Source organism: Meles meles, chromosome 19 (assembly GCF_922984935.1).
Source record: "Meles meles chromosome 19, mMelMel3.1 paternal haplotype, whole genome shotgun sequence".
Lineage (NCBI taxonomy): Eukaryota > Metazoa > Chordata > Mammalia > Carnivora > Mustelidae > Meles > Meles meles.
The window spans coordinates 25,936,761-25,957,341 of record NC_060084.1 but is presented as its reverse complement, the minus strand read 5'-3'; the positions used below and the strand labels follow the sequence as shown (position 1 = coordinate 25,957,341).

Below are 20,581 nucleotides of genomic sequence, written 5' to 3'. Positions count from 1 at the left end.
AGCCCAAGAGCAGAAGGGACTGAGAGCTGGCCCTTCTGCTGACTCAGTAGGGGCTCCTCCTTTCCTGGCATGACTACCATCCCGTCCAGAAGGGGCCAGGGCCCCCCCTCTACCTGCTGGTTCCCCAAGCTAAGCACCTATGCTTGGCGCAACAGCCCCCTGCCCCAGGGGTGGGGAGTGGGGGTTCTTGCAATTATATTTCTTCACCATCGATTAAGTGTCCACTTTTAAGGGTTCAGACCTGTGACCTACCCCACCTAAATGCTCGCCTGGGGTTCGTGAATTACCTGAGCCTCCTGGATCGTGTGTCCCAGTTCAAGGCCATGGCAGATGCCATTCTACACACAGACAGACATGTCATAGTGTCAAAGCTTCTGTTAGGCAGCACTGAGACCCTCCTGGGGCCTGTGTTCCCCCCAAGGAATTCAGAACAGGCCCCATGTTACTAGAATAACCAGTTAGTTTTATCTGATGACTAGGTGTGAATTTATTTAAAAGGGCGGAACTCAGGGAAGCCTGAATCTCTAATACAATCATAACAATTTAATCATCAATAACAGCAACTATTCAGTGATCACTTAAACCACGTGTCAGACCCCACACTAAGCATTTTCTTCATGAGCCATCATTTAACTCTTTTTTAAAGATTTTCAAAATTTTATTTGACACACAGAGCACAAGCAGGAGGAGTGGCAGGCAGAAGGAGAAGTCTTCCCACTGAGCAGGGAGCCCAATGCGGGACTCCATCCCAGGACCCTGGGATCATGACCTGAGCTGAAGGCAGCCGCTTAACTGACAGAGCCACCCAGGCACCCCCCCATTATTTAATTGTTACAAGAACCCTCTGAAAGTTCATCACCCCAATTTCAGAATATGGCGTGAAAGCTCAGAGAGGGTGAGTAGTTTGCTGGACATCACACAGCCAGGAAATTAACCACCCAGCCTGTGCTCTTAAGGACTGGCTCCAGACTTGTATGTATAGAACCACAGTCTCCTGGATGTTTTGGTCACACAGGTCCACTCTGTCACCACTGACATCACCCATCCCCTTCACAAAAGTGGAAAGTAAGAGGCAGGGATTTCCCCAAGGTGAGCCCCAGGGCTGTAAGGAGAACCCAAGTTTGCTGCCTTCCATGTGATTTTTATACTGTACCCCAAGCAGGAGCATGCACCCCATCTCAGGCGGCCAAGTCTTACCGGCTTCTTCAAGGCAGGAGAGTCAGTTCAATGCCATGGCAGACTCCAACATAGCCTGGAGCTGAGGGAAAGCCATGACCTTAGCCCAAGGCAGCCCAGACAAAGGGGAGGAAGTGCTGTAGGATCTTCTTGACCTCCCACCCAATGTCATCCTGAATCTCCCAGATGACTGGTCCAACTCACTAGCTCTGCAAAAAAATAGGCTGGAATCCCGGAGAAGGCAGATCCCTGAGCAAGGTCACCGGCAGGGCCTCAACAGAGACGCCGTCTCCACAAGCACTGTTCTGAGCTGTCTTGCCCAAGTAAATTCTTCCAGGTCATCAGATTTCCATTCTCCCTACAGTTGGACTCCATCTAGGGGAATTTGGCGCTGCCTCATTTGGGGTGACAGGTGAGAGCAACGTCACTGGGCCAGACCAGAGTGAGCCTGAGGAAGACAGGGCTGGGCCAGTTCCCCTCCCTGAGGAGAGCAGAGACGCTGACACTCTGGGGGCCCAGAACACCTTTACCGGGAGACCATCACCCCCCATGAGTTCCCCCAAGGAAACCCTGGGGCTCTGAAAACTGGACAAGGCTCCAGGGCCCCTGAGCACCAGGTTCTTTCCGACCCCCGGGGGTTTTTCCCAATCGGCTCCCAGGCGGCGGCGGGTGGGGCCAAGCCGCACGAGCTGACGGAGGAGGCTGCTGACCCCACCGGCTAGCTAGGCTTCCCCTCGGGAATCTAAACAAAGACGGACGCAAGGTCTCCCCCCTTCCCGGGAGCCCGACGCCGCGCGACCGCGGGGGGACAAGCGGAGCGGGCGGGCGGGGGCCTCCCACCGCACCCCGCCGGCACTCAACGGCGGGGCCCCTTTTCCCCGGACGCCCGCTGGGCGCTCCCGCCACCGCAGGTGGTGGAAACCCAGCGCCCGGGACCGCCTGGGGCGCGGCCAGCCAGCGGGGCTCAGGCTGGCGGCGGAGCGCCCACGCCCGCCACACCCACGTGGGCACGCCCCCCGCGGCGCACCGCCCCCAGCAGCAGCAGCGCGGCGGAGGGGCTCCCGGCTGCCCGCACCTGCACCCGCGCGTTGGCTGCCCCGGCGCCGAGGCCCCGCTCCCCGCCTGCGCGTCTGTCTCGCTCACATCACCCTCGGTGAGTCGGCGGCGCCCTCGACCCTTCTCCCCCACTCCCCCCTTGCCTCGGCGGCTGAGGCCAGTCCACCCACCCGGAGCCTCCTCCCCGCGGGCCCCGAGACTCGCCAGCCGCGCGCCCCTTCGCTCCCGCCACGTTTTGCTTACGAGGGTGGAGCCCCCTCCCTCCTTTCCCGCCAGGCTCGGGGACCCCGGGTGTCGCGGTGGGGGAGGCGCGGGCGGCAAGTCTTTGTTAGGGCTACAGGCGCTGGGGGCCCCCGCCCGCCGCCGCCGGGAGTGTCACCCGCACCCACCCCGCGCGCTCCCTCCGCCTCCCCGAGCTCACCCCGACCAGGTGGCGGCGCGCGCCTTTTAGGGGTGCGCGGTCGTGCAATTGGTGGATTTTTTTAACCCGTTTTGGAGGGAGGGGGAGCGCGGCGAGGAGGGGGGGGGGCGGCGAGAGCGCTCCTGGCTCCCGGCCGCTCCGCCTGCCTCGCTCCTGGCTCTCCTGCTGCTCCTCTCCTCGCCTCCCGCGCTCCTCTCCCCGCCCGGCAGAGCGCGCTCCCCGACGCCGCAGCGCGGAGATGAAGGTGCTGGGACACAAGATCGAACTACTGACAGGTACCGCCGGCTCTGCCCGCGGCCGCCCCGGAGCGCGGCCCTCGCCGCCTGCTACTTTCCGAGTTGGAGCGGGAGCCTGGCGCGCCGGCCGGGGTTTGGGGCGGCTCGGGCTCAAGCCGGAGGAGGGGGTGCGGATGCCAGCTGATTCCGAGCTTGTGCGCTGTCTGTTCCTGTGCGGAGCCCCGCGGCGGGAGAGGACGTGGGGCTGTGCTCCGCCTGGCTGTGCTCCAGCCCATGGGGCCGGCGTTTCGCCGGCGGGAGCGCGGGCCAGGGGAGCGGCCCCTTGGAGTCTCCGACTAGCCGAGCACTAGTCAGGTCATCGAAAGGGAGCTCAGAGCCCCTGCCTTCCAATCAGTGTCCCCTGTAAAAAAAGGCTCTCTGGGTTCTCACCAGGACCCCTGCCAAAGGCCTCATATTTCCTGCTCCGCCGTGACGATCTGAGCGCCTCTCCCTAACAAGAGAAGTTTCTTCCTGGGAGTAGAGGCCAAGTGGTCTGGGAAGTGGGAAGCGAGATGGGACCCAGCTGGCGGGGACCCTGGGGCCCTCTGGAAACCACCTCCAGGTTGCTGTGGCTGGAGATCAACAGAGGACACTGGGTATGCCCAGAAGTGGAGGCAGAACAGAGAGCAGGGACAGGGGAGCTAGCATCTGGAAGATGGGAGGGCTCTCCCAGGCATGAGGTCATGGAGACTCAGGCAGGGGGAAGGGGGCTAGAAAGGGAAACATCCTGGACCCCCCTGCCCCAGTCTCAGGGCCTGGATGGTGGAGGTGCTCAGTCAGTGTGTACTGGGTGGATCTGTGTCCTGTACCCGTCCTTTGGCACCTGGCAGGCTTTGGTTCCTGACCTCCAGGACTGAAACCGTCTGGTGCAAGAGAACAGAGCACAGGAACCCTGGTACAAGACCGGGAAGGGCGCAGCAGTGTGGGGGTGCACTCAGGAAACAGGTTGGAGTCTGAGGTCGCTGGAGGGAAGCAGAGAGATTTGAGCGCATGGCGGTGTTTGAACTAGACCCTAAAAGACCATTTCTGTTGCTGGAGAGAGAGGTGGCATTCCAGGCTGCAGATGGAGAGACCTGCTGATACACAGGCCCTGGGAGTGATGCGGAGGCTGGAGGGGCCGGAACAGGGAGAAGGAGGTCTGGTGAGCTTTCAGGCTGTGAGTGAGAGCTAACTCACCTGCGGCTCATGACCGCTCACAAGGGAAGCGCTGGAAAATCTGCCCAGGTGCTCAGTGGGGCCACGTCTGAGTCCAGTTAGCCACCGGGGCTGGCCCTCCCCTCCCTTACCAGCTTTTCCTTGTAGAGCTCACTTGAGGCGGGCCAGCCCACAGGACTTTAAAGGGAACCGCACAGGCCACTGCACTTGCTAATGCCCTTGAGGGAAGTTTTTATAAGCCCGTGGGTGTTTGAGCCCTACATGGAAGGCAGAACTTCTGGGTCCTCCCCTTCCCCTCTTTGGCTTCAGAAGGGCCTGGAGGAAGAATGCTCTCAGGAGGCATGTGTGGGGGCTCCAATGGGGGGCCCAGCTTTGGGGTCCTGGGGGCAGTGTGCTGTTATCTCCTGAGTACTGGGGTCAGGGCCCCTCCTCCCTCATCAGACAGGCTTGAGCGTTCTGGCAGACTCTTTAAGCCTCCTCCCTGGCCCTCCCCGCTGGCCAGCTGGAACAGGATCCCCTAAGGCACTGTCACAGACCCCCACCCTTGCACCTCCACCAGGGCCTGAAAACCAGTGCATCCCTTCGCTCTCTGCCTTGTGGTCTTGGCAGCCATCCCCCCAACTCCTTCCTGTCCTCTTCTTTGTCCCACAGACAAGGGTTCAGATCCCAACCCCACTGCTCGCCAGTTTAACCTCTATGACTTCAGGTTTCTCCTCTTGGAGATGGAACTTCTGGCCCCTTCCTCTGAGAATCGGCATGAGGCTCTCTGAGGTAGTAGCACAGGTGAGGGGCCTGGCCCCGGTGGGCACCTCTGGGGCTTCATCTTCCTCTGGTTCCTTAACCTTTGCTGTTGCTGTAATGGAGAGCCCCCCCCTTTCCCCTGGCGGGTTGGCCCCTAGGGAGTTTGGTCCTGTCCCTCCTCCACCTTACCCTGTTCACATGCATCTGTGAGATTTTGACCCATCTCTTCTGTTGGAAGATGAGCAGGTCAAGGTCAGCACAGTGCCTAGTTTATTGTGGAGGCATACAGCAAGTGTCTCATAATTGTCGGTGGAACCCAGGCACACCTAGCATGTCCATCTGATATGTCTCCAGGATAATTTCTTAGAGACCTGTAACTCCCTGCCCCCCACGTCAGCATTAGCGAATTATTTCATTAAACCTGTTGGCTGAATTCCTACTTCTCTAGCTTGTTTATAGTTTTCACATTCTCCCCATTTGTTATTACACCCATTTTCCCAGTGAGGTCAGTCCCTTCATACAGCTGGGAAGAGGTGGAGCTCAGCTTCAGCCCTGAGTCCTGAGTCATCCTGTGTGTTCAGACTGCCTGGCTTCAGGCCAGTCTTTGAGCTGCTCTACACTGCTCCCATCTGTAAAATGGGATCATCACAGTACCTACCTGCTTGTGTTCCTCAGCAGTGAGCTGTGAGAACAGGCGTGAATGCTGAGTGCAGTGTCCGGCAGGCAGTCAGCAAATGGCAGTTGTAGGGCCGATGTCCCCAAGTTTTCTCCTTGTCCTGGGGTCTCGTCTTCTGGAATGTTCCAGTTCTTTCTCTGGCTTCTCCACACAATCCAGATTGCCCTGAGATGTGCCCCTGGGGGACTCTGCTAAGATCTCAGGTTCCTGTCACATGGGACGAATTGGGGCACGGCATCTGGAGTGACATCACAGCTCTCACATCAGGTGCGGAAGGCCAGGTGCCCCTCCCCTGTGGGGTCAGGAAGGTGTCCGGAAGGTGTCATGCGCAGCCTGAGCATGTCTGTTTGTTGCAGAGAGAAGCGGGTGCTAGGGGCCTTTCTAGGAAATCTCACAGAGGACTGATGCCCACGGTGACCAGCATTTTCCAGATGCCCTCGGTGTCTTGACGGGTGCGGAGGGCAGGGATTTGGTGACCAGAGAATGTTACGTCAGGGTCTGCTCTCTTTTTCTCAGCTCCTCAGAAAATTCTCAATTTCTCTGAGCCTCAGTCTCCTGGCCAGCAAAATGGGAATAGGGGCCGTCCCTCATGAGCACTGTGAGAAGGAGCCCAGGACGCTGCCAGGCCCACGCACTAACTTGCTACTGTCCTAGAAGGCAGACTCTCGGTGCCTTTTGTGGTGGGGGCAAGCAGGCAATCAGTCTGCCTGCACGGAGGAAGGTGATGGCTCGTGTGCGTTTGTACGCAAACAGTATGCTTCCAGAGTGGCTTGGACACTAGAGAGAGCTCTAGCAGGGCGGATTTAGGTCCCTGGTGTGGTCCCTTGGGAGCCTTGATATTGGATGCTGGAAGTGGCTTAAAAATGCCCGAATTTAATCACTTGATGTGTGATTAAAAAGCCAAACTTTTGCCTGTTCTGTCTGGAATTTCGGTGTCGTTTTAATGCATGGAATATTTAGTCCCACGCAATTTAGTAGACGACCTTTAAATAGTGTTTGAGCCTTGGCAGGTGTGTTGACCCACATTTTACATGTGGGGGAAAATGAGAAGCATAGATTTATCCCAGGAGGCTGAAAATAGGATCCCCAAACCTCATCTCCCGTTCATCCAGTTCAGCAAACGTCGCGGCTTCGCTGGGGGGCAGGGGGACTGCAGGGTGGGTGCGGGGGACACCCAGACGGGTAAGGAGGCTGGTCTGCAGACAGAAGAGACTTTAGAGTCAGCCCAGGGCCCCAGGTTGGGGGAAGGGCAACTTTTATGAAGGGCACGTTGGCAATGATGTATCAGAAGTTCAAAAATCTGTGTGATCTGTGACTCAGCAGTTGAATTTTTGGGAACAAATAAAGATGTGTGCAGAGGTGTTTGTTCAAGGATGTTTATCCTGTAGTTGTTTAGAGAAGAAGAAAAAAAAAAACTGGAACACTATAAGTGCCTAACAGCAGAGAGGGTAAATGGATGCGAGTGCCCTCATACCAGGGAACCCCAGCAGCTGCAAATCATACTACCTAAAGTGATTGGGCCACCTGAGCAGACGTTCCCTTGCATTCCTAATGATAATAATAACAGTGATGACAGCTCACACCTGTATGGCATTTGGCACGTGCTGGGCCCAGCCCTGAGCACTTTCTGTATATTCTAACAACCCTTTCAGGCATGTGCTGTTATTTCCTCCTTTTTAGAGATAAGGCCAGTGCGGCACAGAGAGGTTAAATACCTTTCCATATGTGGCACAGAGAGGTTTATTACCTTTCCATAAGTCACACAGATGGTGAGTGGCTAGCTGGAATTTGAACCAGGATATCTGGCTCCAGAGTCCAAAAACATGTTTCCAAACAGTGCGGGGTTTTTTTGTTTGTTTGTTTGTTTTTAGAAAAATCCCTGTTCAGCATGTTGATCAGCAGTGAAAAATGATGAAAGGGCATAAGTAAAAATGTCGACGGTGGTTTCCTCTGGCAAGTAGGGATTATATGTGCTTTTTACTTTTTTTTTTTTTTTTTTGCTTTTCTGTGTCTCTGACTTTCCTCAGGGAATGTGTGTTACATGAAACTCGAGTTCTATTTTTAAAAACTAAAAATGAACAAGCGTAGAGGGGAAAGTGCTAAGTGCTGGGATTCTGATGAAATCAACCCAGTGGGAACTCAGAGGAAGAGCTGAAGTCCAGGGCTAGGGAGGGAGTGTGTTCTTGGAAAACTTGAGGGCAGAGCCGTCCTTCAAGGTGGATATTGAAGTCGGTTTTCCATAAGTTCAGGGAGGAGAAAGCCACCAAGTCACCTGGGGCACAGTGAACAGTCTGACACACACAAGGACGGCCAGACCACAGCAGGGGTAGGGAGTGCACTAGGTGAGTAACGGCCCCCAAAGATACTCAGATCCTAACCCCTAGATCCTAGGAATGTTACCTTATAGGACAAGAGACTTTGCAGGTGTGATTCAGTTAAGGCACCTGAGATAGGGTCATTCTCCTGGAATAGCCAGGTAGACCCTAAATGCAACCACATGTATCCTTACAGGGGAGCAGGGCTGAGGGGGATTTGACCGCAGAGTGCGGAAGAAGGTGATGGGGCGCCTGCACCAAGACTTCTCCCTTGCGCGCTCCTGACCTTGAAGGTGGAAGACAGGCCATCCATCTAGGGGCACAAGGAACAGGGTTCTAGAAGCTGGAAAAGGCAGGAAAGCAGATTCTCCCCTAGAACCTCCAGAGGCAGAATGGTCTTGTTAACACCTTGATTTCCACCCAGTGCGATGGAGTTTGGATTTCTGACCACCAGAATGATACGACGATAAATAGGTCTTGTTTGAAGCCTCCGAGGTGGTGGTGATTGGCTAGAGCAGCCCAGGAACCCAGGTCCGGCGTGCAGAGCCGACTCGGAGCCTCTGCGGAGGCTGGCAGCATAGGGGGGTAGACAGACTGTGGGGCTGGTTGGGGGGAGCTGGTTCTGATCAGCCCCGGCCCCGTGACCCTGAGCCAAGCCGGCAGGGTCAGCTGAGAGAGTGCCGTGATGCTGTTCTGTCAGCAGAAGACCACCCCATGAGCATTGACACAAACCCGTCTCTGCATGGGGACAGAGAGCTCTGGTGGCAGTCATCAAGCGCTCAAAACCCCAAACCACAGACGAAAGGCACGCTCCAGCCAGAGCGACGGCACATGGCACATCGTAAGCCCCACAACAAATACCTTTGAGGACCTAATTGCTTTTACAGTTCACCTTTTGGGAGAGATAAGGCCAGGCAGGTGCTGCATGCCTGGTGATGCACCCTGTCTCCGGCAGGTGCGATGGGGGGACCCTAGCCTCCTGGGGGACTATTTCTGGCCTGTCTTCTCGCTAGCCTGAGGGGGGTCCCGTAGCCAAGTCTGCAGTTTGTAGCCAGGATCTTGTCCTGTGCCGCTGCGAGCGTTTCCTGACAGTCTGCTCCGGGGCCGGGCGTGGGAGTGCCAGAAGTCTTCCCCGTGTTTGTGTTGAGAAGTAGAGATGGGCTGCTGGGACCCAGGGCCTGGGAGTGGAACAGGGAGGCCAGCTGGATGTCCACCAGGCTGCCTGGAGAATCCCGTCTGCCCCACCCTGAGTCCTTGCACGTGCTGTCCCTCATGCCTACGGTGAGAGCTCTCAGCCCATCTCTCCTAAAGGCCTGGCCAGTTCCAGAATATTTGCCGGCGTCCTGGGACAGGGTGGAGGGGGCTGTCGTGGTCACCCGGAAGTCCCTTGCAATCTCAAGTGGTCATCTAGAAGGCCTGGAGGCCCCAAGATGTGCTGGGCTGAAAAAGCCCTGAGCAGCTGGAGTGCACCGTGCCGTTGCCATTCGAGTGCAGAGATGAACTCCTGCCTCCAGGTCTGTGAGCCTCCGACCCCACACCCCAGCCCGGCTGCCCGTGTGTGAGCGCCGGACCATGTGGGGGAGAAGACCCTAGACGTTGTGTGAGGACTCTGCTTTGCAGAAACGGAACATAGAGTGACACCGAGGGAACTGGGGGGTGTCTGTGCAGCACAGTGGACCCAGGACACACAGGGCCACCAGACTCTCTCTCCCCTCCCCCCCAACTCCTACCTGTTCAGTCCTTTGGGCTGGTTAGGTTCTAAGTCAGTCCCTGCCTCAAGATGGCGAGATGGCGGGGGCGCCTGGGTGGCTCAGTGGGTTAAAGCCTCTGCCTTCGGCTGGGGTCATGATCCCAGGGTTTTGGGATGGAGCCCCATGTCAGGCTCTCTGCTCAGCAGGGAGCCTACTTCCCTTTCTCTCTGCCTGCCTCTCTGCCTACTTGTGATCTCTGCCTGTCAAATAAATAAATAAAATCTTAAAAAAAAAAAAAAAGATGGCGAGATGGCGGCGGGCTCGCAGACCATCATCCTCATCACCTCTCTACCCCTAAGGAGGCCAGCAAGGGCCTGGTCCTGACTGGAGCTCGCAGCCCTCCCTGTCTGTCTCTGAGGCCAGGCTCTCTGTTGCATTCACATGGTTCCCAGCCCCCGTCTCCTGCCTCACGCCTGCTTTCCCCTCTTCTCCTTTTTCTGGGCTCACTCACCCCCTAGCTGGCCCCATCGGGTCTCATGAGTTTGGGCCCCAACTCTGTGGTGATGTCAGCAGCCCGGACAGGTGTAGCTCTACCCACTCAAGGTTACACCTGTCCCCAAGCTGTCCCCCAGCCTCTTGTTCCCAGCTGTCTTCCTCCAATAGCAAGAGTCACTGTTGACTCTTGTCCCTCGCTCATGCCCCACGTCCATGGCCCACAGCTCCCACCGGCCCTGCCTTGAGGACGCACCCGAATCGGAGGACTCTCCACCTCCACTGTCACTTTCGAGTCCCTCTGGATCTTTGCAGCTGGTCTCCGTGTTCCCACCCCCATGTCTGCTCCACACAGAGCAGGTGGAAGGAGTCTTTGAAGTGCCAGAACGCTCCAGGGCCCCTCACTCAGAAACCAGAGTTCTTCCAACAACATTCAAGGCACCATATGGTCTGATGCTCCTGCCCTTACTGCTCTGTCCCCAGGTCCTTCCCCACCACCGCCCCTCCAGCCATGCCGGCTTCCTCGCAGGTACCTGCATGCCAGGCAAACGGCTGCCTCAAACCTCTGCCCTTCTCTCTGCCCTGAGGGCTTCTTCACGTCCGCAGGGCCCTCTCCCTTACCTGCGCCGTTCAGACCGCAGCCCCGCAGCCCCCCAGCCCCGCCGTCTGGTCCCTTCTCTGACACCGCTTCCTCGGATAACTTGGCGCATCTGACACACTGTATTCATTTACTCAGACATGTCGATTGCCGCTTCCACTAGAAAGTTCCCCAGAGGCAGGATGTCTTGTCTGTAATGGTCTCCAGTGCCTGGAATGGTGCCCAGCACACAGTAGGTGCTCAGTCAGTATCTGGTGAGTAAATGAATGCAAGAAGGACTTAGGTCTGAGCCACGTGGTTGTGTCTGGAGCTGTGGTTCTCCGCGCCTGAAGCCCACGGGTTGAGAATAGAGCAGGGGGGCTGTCTCCCAAAGAGAAACCAGGTGCCATGACAAGAAGGGACCTGGGTGCTGAGTGGGTCCGACAAGGTCCCTTCTGGAGACGTTGTGTCTGGAGTGGAAAGACGCTAGGAGTCGCGTGGAGTGAGCCCTTCTCTGCTAGGGGAATGCTGTTCCTGGAAACACTAATGCATGATGGCATTGTGGGGGGGGATCGGGGCTTCCTGTGGGAAAATGCCCAGGAAGAAAGCTTCTTATTCTCTCTTTAATTCAGACCATATTGCAGCCCCCTGAGCTGGATGAGGCTTGTTGCCTTAGCTTACCTCTTTAAATCTTGCACAAAGATCCAGGACAAGTATATCTTGGTTTCTGGGAAATTTGCCAAATGAGGCAGATACACAGCTGAATTCAAGCGCTGGTGTTAAATCAGCTTGAGAATCTGTGGGGAAAAAGAAAAAAAAAAAAAGCCAAACTGGGCTTTTCAGCTAATTAAGGTAGGTCATGGTTACCCATATCAGCACAGCTACTGTGAGCCTATGAGGGGTGGGGGAGAAGGGGCTGGCTCACTTGCTGAAGAGCGACGGAGAGGACTGCTTCATGGGTTATGCTCCCCCCAGGAAAGGGGAAGCTACAAGTTCTGGCTGAGCTCTAGCATCCCCCTGATTTCCTTTGGGCAAGCCCTTTCCTTTCCCTTTGCTTCCTGCTCCTTCAGCATGTTAGGGTGGGCCTCCAAGAAAAATGTCCCATGTTTAGATAGTTTGAACAGAATGGGACAGAAAACCCAAGATAATGATAGATTGACAGGATAAAAGTGTATTTATTTTGAATTTTTTTTTAAATTTTATTTATTTGACAGAGAGAGATCACAAGTAGGCAGAGAGGCAGGCAGAGAGAGAGGGGAATCAGACTCCCTGCTGAGCAGAGAGCCCAATGTGGGGCTCGATCCCAGGACCCTGAGATCATGACCTGAGCTGAAGGCAGAGGCTTTAAACCACTGAGCCACCCAGGCACCCCAAAAGTGTATTTATTTTATAAACAGCATCTGAAGATAGGCCATCCAGAATGATGGCTTCATGATTCTCAGGTACCCAGACTCCTTAGTATCCTACCCCAGGGTCCAAAACAGCTGCTGAAGCTCCCACCATCACATCTATATTCCAGTCAGTAGGAAAGGAGGTGGACTGAAGAATGGCACGTCTCCTCCCTTTAAATCACATGTTTCCATTTACATCTCTTTGGCAGAATGTTGTCATGTGGTCATAGATTAAGTTTTATCCCTGTGATCCACCTGCCCATCTGAAATGTAGGGATGTAGGAGCTCCCAGCTCAGTCAGTAGAGCATGCAGTTCTTGATGTCAGGGTCATGAGTTCAAGCCCCAGGATGGGTGTAGAGCATACTATAATTAAATGAATAAATGAATGAGTGAGTGAATGAATACCAAGTTTAAAAAAAAAGAAAGGAAAGTATAGGGATCTATTCTTAAGGAAGATGGGGAGAGCTGATATTGGTGGACAATTAGTCTCTGCCACAGTGGGACTCTCTTATTGGTTTCCTACAGCAGTTGCCCACGTGAAATGTGTTACTGGGATTCTAGTTCCATCTCTCCTTGGTCCTGGTCTGGGATTGGAGGTTTAGTATGCCTGTGTTTTATCCCTGGAGCCATGACGTGCACCGAATCAGAGCTTCCACACTCTTGCCGAGCCTCAGCAGAAGGAAATTTTATGAAAGAGTTCTGTTATGTCAGCTCCGAGACGCGTATCTTTTCCGTGCTTGAACATCTAAAATGCAGTCTGTGTTGGTGGGGCGGGCTCAGCAGCTGTCCTTGCTGCCTCCTGCATCTCCGAGTTCTCAGTGGGAGGAAAATCCTGGGGATGATAGGGAAGCCCTGATGTCAAATGCTGACGTCAGAGGAGCAGGGACTGTGTGGAACAGCATGCGGCTGCAACAACTTCGAGACAGAGTGACTTGGGCATCGGACCCTGAATGTAGAGAGGTTTTAGGAAGACCTTAAAGAACTTATTTCATGTGTATGTTCCTTTTTAATTTATAAGAGTGATAGATGCTTTTAAAAATCTGTATCTGGGGCATCTGGGTGACTCAGTCTGTTGAGCGTCTGACTCTTGATTTCGGCTCAGGTCGTGACTAGGGGTCCTGAGATCAAGCCCGGCGTCAGGCTCCATGGAGCCTGCTTCAGATTCTCTCTCTCCCTCTCCCTCTGCTTCTCCCCACCTTTCTCCCCTTCTCAAATAAGGAAACAAAAAGTTTAAAAATCTGGGTATGAGTCTAAAAGAGTAAAGGACAAAAAACTAGATAAAGTATGTACAAAAATTTCTGGATAATAAGAACTCATTATATGAGCAGGACTTCTAAAATTACTTCGTGAGGACGCCCGGGTGGCTCTGTGGGTTAAGCGTCTGCCTTCAGCTCAGGTCATGATCCCAGGGTCCTGGGATGGAGCCCTGCACCGGTCTTCCTGCTCAGGGGGGACTCTGTTTCTCCGTCCTCCCTTCCCCACCACTCGTGCTCTCTCTCGCTCTTTCCCCATCTGAAATAAATTATATCTTAAAATATATATATATATAATTACTTTGTGTGTATCCTAGGAGTGAACAAGTAAGCAAAAATATTATGGAGGATGAGGGCCAGACTTCTTACCATGGCAGAAAAAAATTACAAAAAAGGGGGAAATTAGAAAAAAAAAATTTTTTTTTTAGCATGCCACTCTTAATCTCAGGGTCATGAGTTCAAACCCCATGTTGGCTGTGGAGCCTACTTTAAAAAAATTAAAAATTTCTTTTAAAAAAACTAGTGTTGAGTTAGAATGGCCAAAATTAGCAAGACAGGAAACAACGTGTGTTGGAGAGGATGTGGAGAAAGGGGAACCCTCTTACACTGATGGTGGGAATGCAAGTTAGTGCAGCCACTTTGGAGAACAGTGTGGAGATTCCTGAAGAAATTAAGAATAGAGCTTGCCTATGACCCTGCAATTGCACTGCTGGGTATTTACCCCAAAGATACAGATGTAGTGAAAAGAAGAGCCATCTGTACCCCAAGGTTTATTGCAGCAATGGCTATGGTCGCCAAACTGTGGAAAGAACCAAGATGCGAATGGATAAGGATGGATGGATAAGGATGATGTGGTCCATATACACGATGGAGTATTATGCCTCCGTCAGAAAGGATGAATACCCAACTTTTGTAGCAACATGGACGGGACTGGAAGAGATTATGCTGAGTGAAGTAAGTCAAGCAGAGAGAGTCAAGTATCATATGGTCTCACTTATTTGTGGAGCATAACAAAGAACATGGAGGACATGGGGAGATGGAGAGGAGAGGGAGTTGAGGGAAACCGGAAGGGGAGATGAACCATGAGAGACTATGGACTCTGAAAAACAACCAGAGGGTTTTGAAGGGGCGGGGGGGTGGGAAGTTGAGGAACCAGGTGGTGGGTAATAGGGAGGGCACGTATTGCATGGAGCACTGGGTGTTGTGCAAAAACAATGAATACTGTTATGCTGAAAATAAACAAATAAAAAAAAAACTGGTGTTGAATTGGGAATTGAAGGTATCAGTATAAATTTCAGATTTGTGCACACACACTCGGATAGATACAGAAGCGTGTGTGTTAATGTACTGACATACATATCCTAACTCTGCCTGTTGAGACCACCTAGAACAGTGGCACCCCAGTGGCAGTGAGCATCCCTAGTGCCTAAATCTTGGTTTCTAAACAGCACCCTGCAGTACAAGGAGACTGGGCTCCCTGGAGAAGCGGTCGATTCCAGGATTCAGGCAGAGAAAATATGAAGTGAGTTTTGAACATCATAAGGGACTAGAAAATTAGAAACTACTCAGAAAGTAAATGGTGTGAATGAATGATGTGGGTTAAAGAACCCACCTTGGAGGTGCCAACGTTTGGAGAAGCCTGCCCCGCCATGGCCCAATCTGACACAGTTTAAACAATGAAATAATGATAGCAATGGATTACAACCCACTCCATACAATAACTATCCCTGAGTCCATATGGATGTAAACAAGTAATTGAATGAAGAAGTAAATGGAAGAGAAAGGAGAGCTCTTTCTCACAGGAGGACTCCAATTAATAAATAGAGAAGGGATGCTCGAAACAGAAAAGTATCCTAAGAAAACATGACAGTAATAACTGTCGGCAAGAGGCGTCCATGGCTGCTACGATTAGTGGGGGAAACTGTGATGGGAAACAGGAGGTTGCCTAGTCTGAAAGTGTCTTCCCACAAGATACTGACTAATTACAGAGAGAAAGTAGTAACTTCAGAGAAACCTACAGACACAACCTGAATCAAGGGGTCAAGGTCAGCATCCCCAGCAGTAAAACAGACTGACATCACCTACTTACTAATGGAATGCAAGGAGAAGGGCACATGGTGTCTGTTCTGTTCTTGCCAAAAATGCGTAACCTCGGCCTGAGCCTCAGGAAGTGACACGCAGGCCCGAAATGAGGGGCGTCCTGAAGAGGTAACCAGTCCGCATTCGTCACAAGTGTCAGCATCATGAAAGACAAAGACAGACTGAACGACGGCCCCCAAGTTGACAAGAACTACCAGCAACGTAGATCAGGGATTGGGACATAATTGAGAAGACTGTTGAAATTGATGCAAGGTCTGTAGACGACGTCACAACATCGTGGCGTGTTTTGTTTCCTGCTCTCTCTAGTTTCTCCTAGCTGTGTTACAGTCTTGTAGCACGGTGACATTAGGGGAAGCTGGGTGACGGGGGTGTGGGCAATTTCTGTGCTTTGTTTTTTCTTCACTTTCTCTAGAAAGTTGAAATTCTTTCAGGATAAAATGTTTAAAGTAGGGGATGGGTTATGTCTCAACTGGCAATGTTTTTTTCTCTTCTGTCGGTACATAAAATGTTAGTGTGACTTAGAATCAGTGGTATCTTACATTTGATCAAATCTGCCATGTGGAGTAAAAATCTCCTGCTCTACCTTCCAAACCATATCCTTCCCTAGAGACAAGCACTCTTACAGCTCCCCAGACTCAGGTGAGGACTTATTTTAAAAAGATCTTCTTTGTTGGGGTGCCTGGGTGGCTCAGTGGGTTAAGCCTCTGCCTTCGGCTCAGGTCAGGATCTCAGGGTCCTTGGATCGAGCCCCGGATCTCTCTGCTCAGCAGGGAGCCTGCTTCCCCTTCTCTCTCTGCCTACTTGTGATCTCTCTGTCAAATAAATAAATAAAATCTTCTTTTTAAAAAAAACTTCTTATTTGTTTATTTGAGGGAGAGAGAAAGAAGCACTGGCGGGGAGGAGGGGCAGAGGGGGAGGGAGAGGCAGACTCTCTACTGAGCAGGGAGCCCGATGTGGGGCTCGATCCCTGGACCCTGGGATCATGACCAGAGCTGAAGGCTGACTCTTTTTTTTTTTTTTTAAATATTTTATTTATTTGACAGAGAGAAATCACAACTAGGCAGAGAGGCAGGCAGAGAGAGAGGAGGAAGCAGGCTCCCTGCGGAGCAGAGAGCCCGATGCGGGGCTCGATCCCAGGACCCTGGGATCATGACCTGAGCCAAAGGCAGAGGCTTTAACCCACTGAGCCACCCAGGCGCCCCTGAAGGCTGACTCTTAACTGACTGAGCCACCAGGTGCCCCTGCCTTTTTTTCTTTTTTTAATTTGCAAATATATGTATTGTGGTGCACATATGTTTTGCTTAAATGGGTTTGTTTATACTTAATATTCTGTGATATCCCTTTTTATCTTGACTGCGTATTTTAGAATGCTTTCCCCATTTCAGCGGAAATACAGAAATACCGCATATTTTAAATAGCTTACGGTGCTCGGGGTATAGATGTCCCATTCTCCTGACAGTCATTTGGGTGTTTCCACCTATTTTCTCCTGTTCCAAACAATGCGTCCTTGCACACCCTGCCTCACCGTGTAGCCTGTAATTAGGATAAACACCTACAGACAGACTTGCAGAGTTGACAGATATTTCCATTTTTTATAAACTACCAAGTTCCGCTCCAAATAAGCTGAGCCCACTGCAGTGCAAGCAAGAGTATATAAATCCAGCCTTCGAGTCTATAAAACCCTGCGCTGTTTCCCCACAACCTCACCCATGCTGAATGCTATCCGTCTTTCGATACTTTGGAGTCTAAAGTGAAGAATCAGTCATTCATCTCATTCAACCAAAACATATCAGGTGCCCTCAGAAAAGATTCATGACTGTTTTTGGGGTCATGGAGGGAATGTGATGGAGAAAGGCCTTCCAGCTGGAGGGAACCGCACAAGCGAAGGCACGTGCTTCCTGTGGGTAGAAATGTGCCCACTGGGTCAGCTGGGGGCCTTAGTTGTGAGGGTCAGTATCCACATGTGGCTGCCTTAAGCCCAGTGGAATGTGCCGGAAGGGTGAGGGTGTGCGTTGTTAGGGTGGCCGTGGTTATGGGGCAATGGGAATTCATAGGCCCAAGTCAAGGGGAAAACAGTGCTGGCCTGGTCCAGGCTGGTATGAATCAAGGGACCATGGCCAGAGAGAAGATCTAGAAGCCTGGGCCAGCAATAAGTGCTATCCTCTGTATCCTGCTGTCGGGCATCTACCGAGGGAGGCAGAAGGTACATGGAGTGTGGGTTCAAGAGCACAGGCTCTGGGTTCCCTTCCTGCATTTGCCACAAGGGACCTACACCTGTCACTCCTGCCTTGCGCCTTCCTTTTTTCTCATCTGTGGAACAGGGATGCTGAAGGAAGGTCTCATCCTATCCGGGCTCTGTCCCTGGTGCTGTCCAGCCTTTTGAGGTCAACATGGGGACAGGGAGAGGGCTGGAAGGGGCCAGCTACGGGTATGGTTCCAAATTCCCTAGATAGTGCATTCGGGAGTGGAATTCCTCATTTCTGGGGTCGCCCCAGAAATTTCTTGTCCCCCGGTTTCTGGGGATTCTTTTCAAACTAGTTTGCTGGCATGGGGAGAGCGGTGGAAAGGCGTTTGGGTGCCCAGGCTTGGACATGAGTCACAAGTGCACCTTCTGCAATGTCATTGTCTGTCGGTGGCCCAGATTCCTCCCCAGCACCCCAGTGCAGCTGCCAGGCCCCCTCGGACTCTGCTCCTGGTTGCGACTTATTTCATTTGCTTGTGGCTTTTCCCATAATAATGGGATCTTATAACCAGGACTTTCAGGAATGCAGTATCCACAGGGAACCTTGGACCGTGACCTTGACCATGACCTGCTAGAGGCCCCCTCACTCTTAGAGCTGAAAGACTACAAACCATGGCACAATCCTGCCCCTTCTCTTTCAGTCCAGTTTCTTCCTGCCCCACAAGGTCTGGCTCACCTGGAGGGCTTCTCCTGCCTGTGCTGACTTCATTCTCTGTCTTGCCGTTCTGCGGCTTCAGTTCCTGTGTGGCTCAGTGGGACAGTGAGGGGTTTTCTGGGGTGGAGAGCGATTCTTCATCATGCAGCACTGTCCCCACATGGCTCCCTTCTCCTGTCTGGCTCCTGGGCACTAAACACTTGTAGGGGTCCCCAGTTGCTGAGACAACAAAGCTCCCCACAGTATATTTCCAGACATGCCCTTCCACTGTCTGAGCAGTGTTTCCATTCAGAAATTGCTTTATTAGTTGATGTAGCTACCGCTGATCACTTTAATGGACACATTGAATAGTTTCAGGAATGACCGTAGTAGTCACTTACATCTTATATATATATATATATATATATATATATTTTTTTTTTTTTTTTGAGAGGTGGGAGGGACAGAGAGCGAGAGAGAGAATCTTTAGCAGACTCCATGCCCAAGCCAGGGCTCAGCCTTACAACCCTGAGATCATGACCTGAGCCGAGATCAAGAATCAGGCACTTAACCGGCTGAGCCACCCAGGAGCGCACCCCCAATCACTTATATTTTTAACCCTAACTCATCTGAGGGTTTATAGAGCCCAAGCCTCAGCATAAAATCACATTTAAAGAAGCACACACCAGGAACCAAAAGTAATTAATTTTTTTAAAGATTTTATTTATTTATTTGAGAGACAGAGATCACAAGTAGGCAGAGAGGTAGGCAGAGGGAGAGGAGGAAGCAGGCCCCCCGCTGAGCAGAGAGCCCGATGTGGGGCTCCATTCCAGGACCCTGGGATCATGACCTGAGCCGAAGGCAGAGGCTTAAACCACTGAGCCACCCAGGTGCCCCGGAACCAAAAATAATTTAAAAGAAGTGCAACTCCTCTTAAAGAATCACCCCCATTCGCACTGCCCAGGAGCCCCTGTTACCACTCCCAGATCTCCTCTGTGCTGACAGGTCTCTGTCACCCAAAGAGGCCGTTTCCCTCTATAGAGAACATTAGTGTAGCCTCCCTGCCAGTAGGCAGGGATCCCTCCTCCAGCAGAAGACAGCAGGAAAAGAGCTCCAGGCTTGCCCTCAGTGTGCAGAGGAAGTAAAGGACGCCCCCAGTGCCCTATTCTCAATTCTTTTTGTCTCATCCTAATGGGTACCAAAATCTTCCTTTGAAAAAGCATTTTCTATCTACTGTCTCTGACGCACCTCTGAGGCAGGCAGAGGAACCAGGAACGCTCAGGTTCCCATTTTGCAGATAAGCATCCTTTCCATGATTCGCCCAAAATAAAGCTAGGCAGCGAGTGAAGAAATATCGGCCAGCGTTCCGATGACTCCAGGCCTCAAGATGGAGAGAGCACGAAAGCGGAGGGTTAGAATGGTCCCAGGCTTGTTTGGATCGAACACTCTGGGTTGTCTTTAGGGAATCAGGGATCAGAGGGGAGAAAAAAGGATGGGGTGAGAAGAACCATCACTGTTCCTTTCCCAGACCCCTGGGGTCGTCCCCCCACCTGCACCCCCAGCTCCGTGCACCGCCCCCACCACCTGCCACCTGAGCCCGGGCTTCCTCTGCAGGAGGTTGGTAGGAATCTCTCTCCTATCCCCAGCTTAACTGAGATAGAATTGCTATTTAATATTATGTACATTTGAGGTGTACACTGTGTTGATTTCATAAGGAATTACATTTTTCTTTAACTTAGCATCTAGGTGCTTTTCTTTCTTTTTTTTTTTTTTTAAATCATAACTTTCCTGGGAAGAAGCCTCTATGCCAGCCCAGTCGGAATGTCTCTGGTCTGCAGCCCCACATCACCACCTGCTGGGCTCTGGGCTGCCTGTGCTTTCCCTGGGCTGCCGCGTTCCCAGCTCCCTGGATTATCAGGTTTCTCTCCAGCCCCCTTCCCCACCACCCCCTCAATCCTGGGCCATCTGTCCCTTTGCTGCCCACTCTCAGTCCTCTGAATAGCTCCATCCTTGGGGAGGAGGGTTTCGTAACCGGCCTGGGTGAGGGGAGGGACACCCCAGTGCTGCCAGGGCGTTCGGTCGAGGTGGTTATTCACGGAAACTGGCAGCTAAAAAAAGTCCTAATGGGGGAAGAGTTTTCCAAGGAGGGGGCCCTTCTTTCAGCTCCCCGTCCCCGCCTCCCCCCCTCCACCATGGATGGATGAGTGTGCACACATCAGAAAGGATGGGAGAGAAAGGGGGGAGGGGAGAGGATGCCTTTCTAAAAATACAGCCCATCTGCCCTGTGTTAGCTGGTTTCCCCGGAAACCACTGGGAAGAGAGTGCACCCCGGGAGGTGCGGGACCTGGGGCCTGAGCGGGCAGGGACCTCCCTGTGCCGGGGACA

General features: G+C 52.7%; 1 protein-coding gene across 3 annotated transcripts in view; it reads left to right on the top strand.

The window, feature by feature from the left end:
• Window positions 1-2,203: 2,203 nt before the first annotated feature.
• Window positions 2,204-20,581, top strand: part of NDRG4 (NDRG family member 4) — a 42,139-nt gene continuing 23,761 nt past the window's right edge. The window contains exon 1 of one of the 3 annotated variants that reach the window (XM_045988171.1): window positions 2,204-2,329. Coding sequence is in view for 2 of the 3 variants with exons in the window: in XM_045988166.1 (XP_045844122.1) it covers window positions 2,892-2,928 (37 nt within the window). In the remaining variant the exon portion in view is untranslated. Of the gene's footprint in view, window positions 2,330-2,780; window positions 2,929-20,581 lie in introns of those variants that run through there. The other 2 variants (XM_045988166.1, XM_045988167.1) reach the window with 2 other exon arrangements.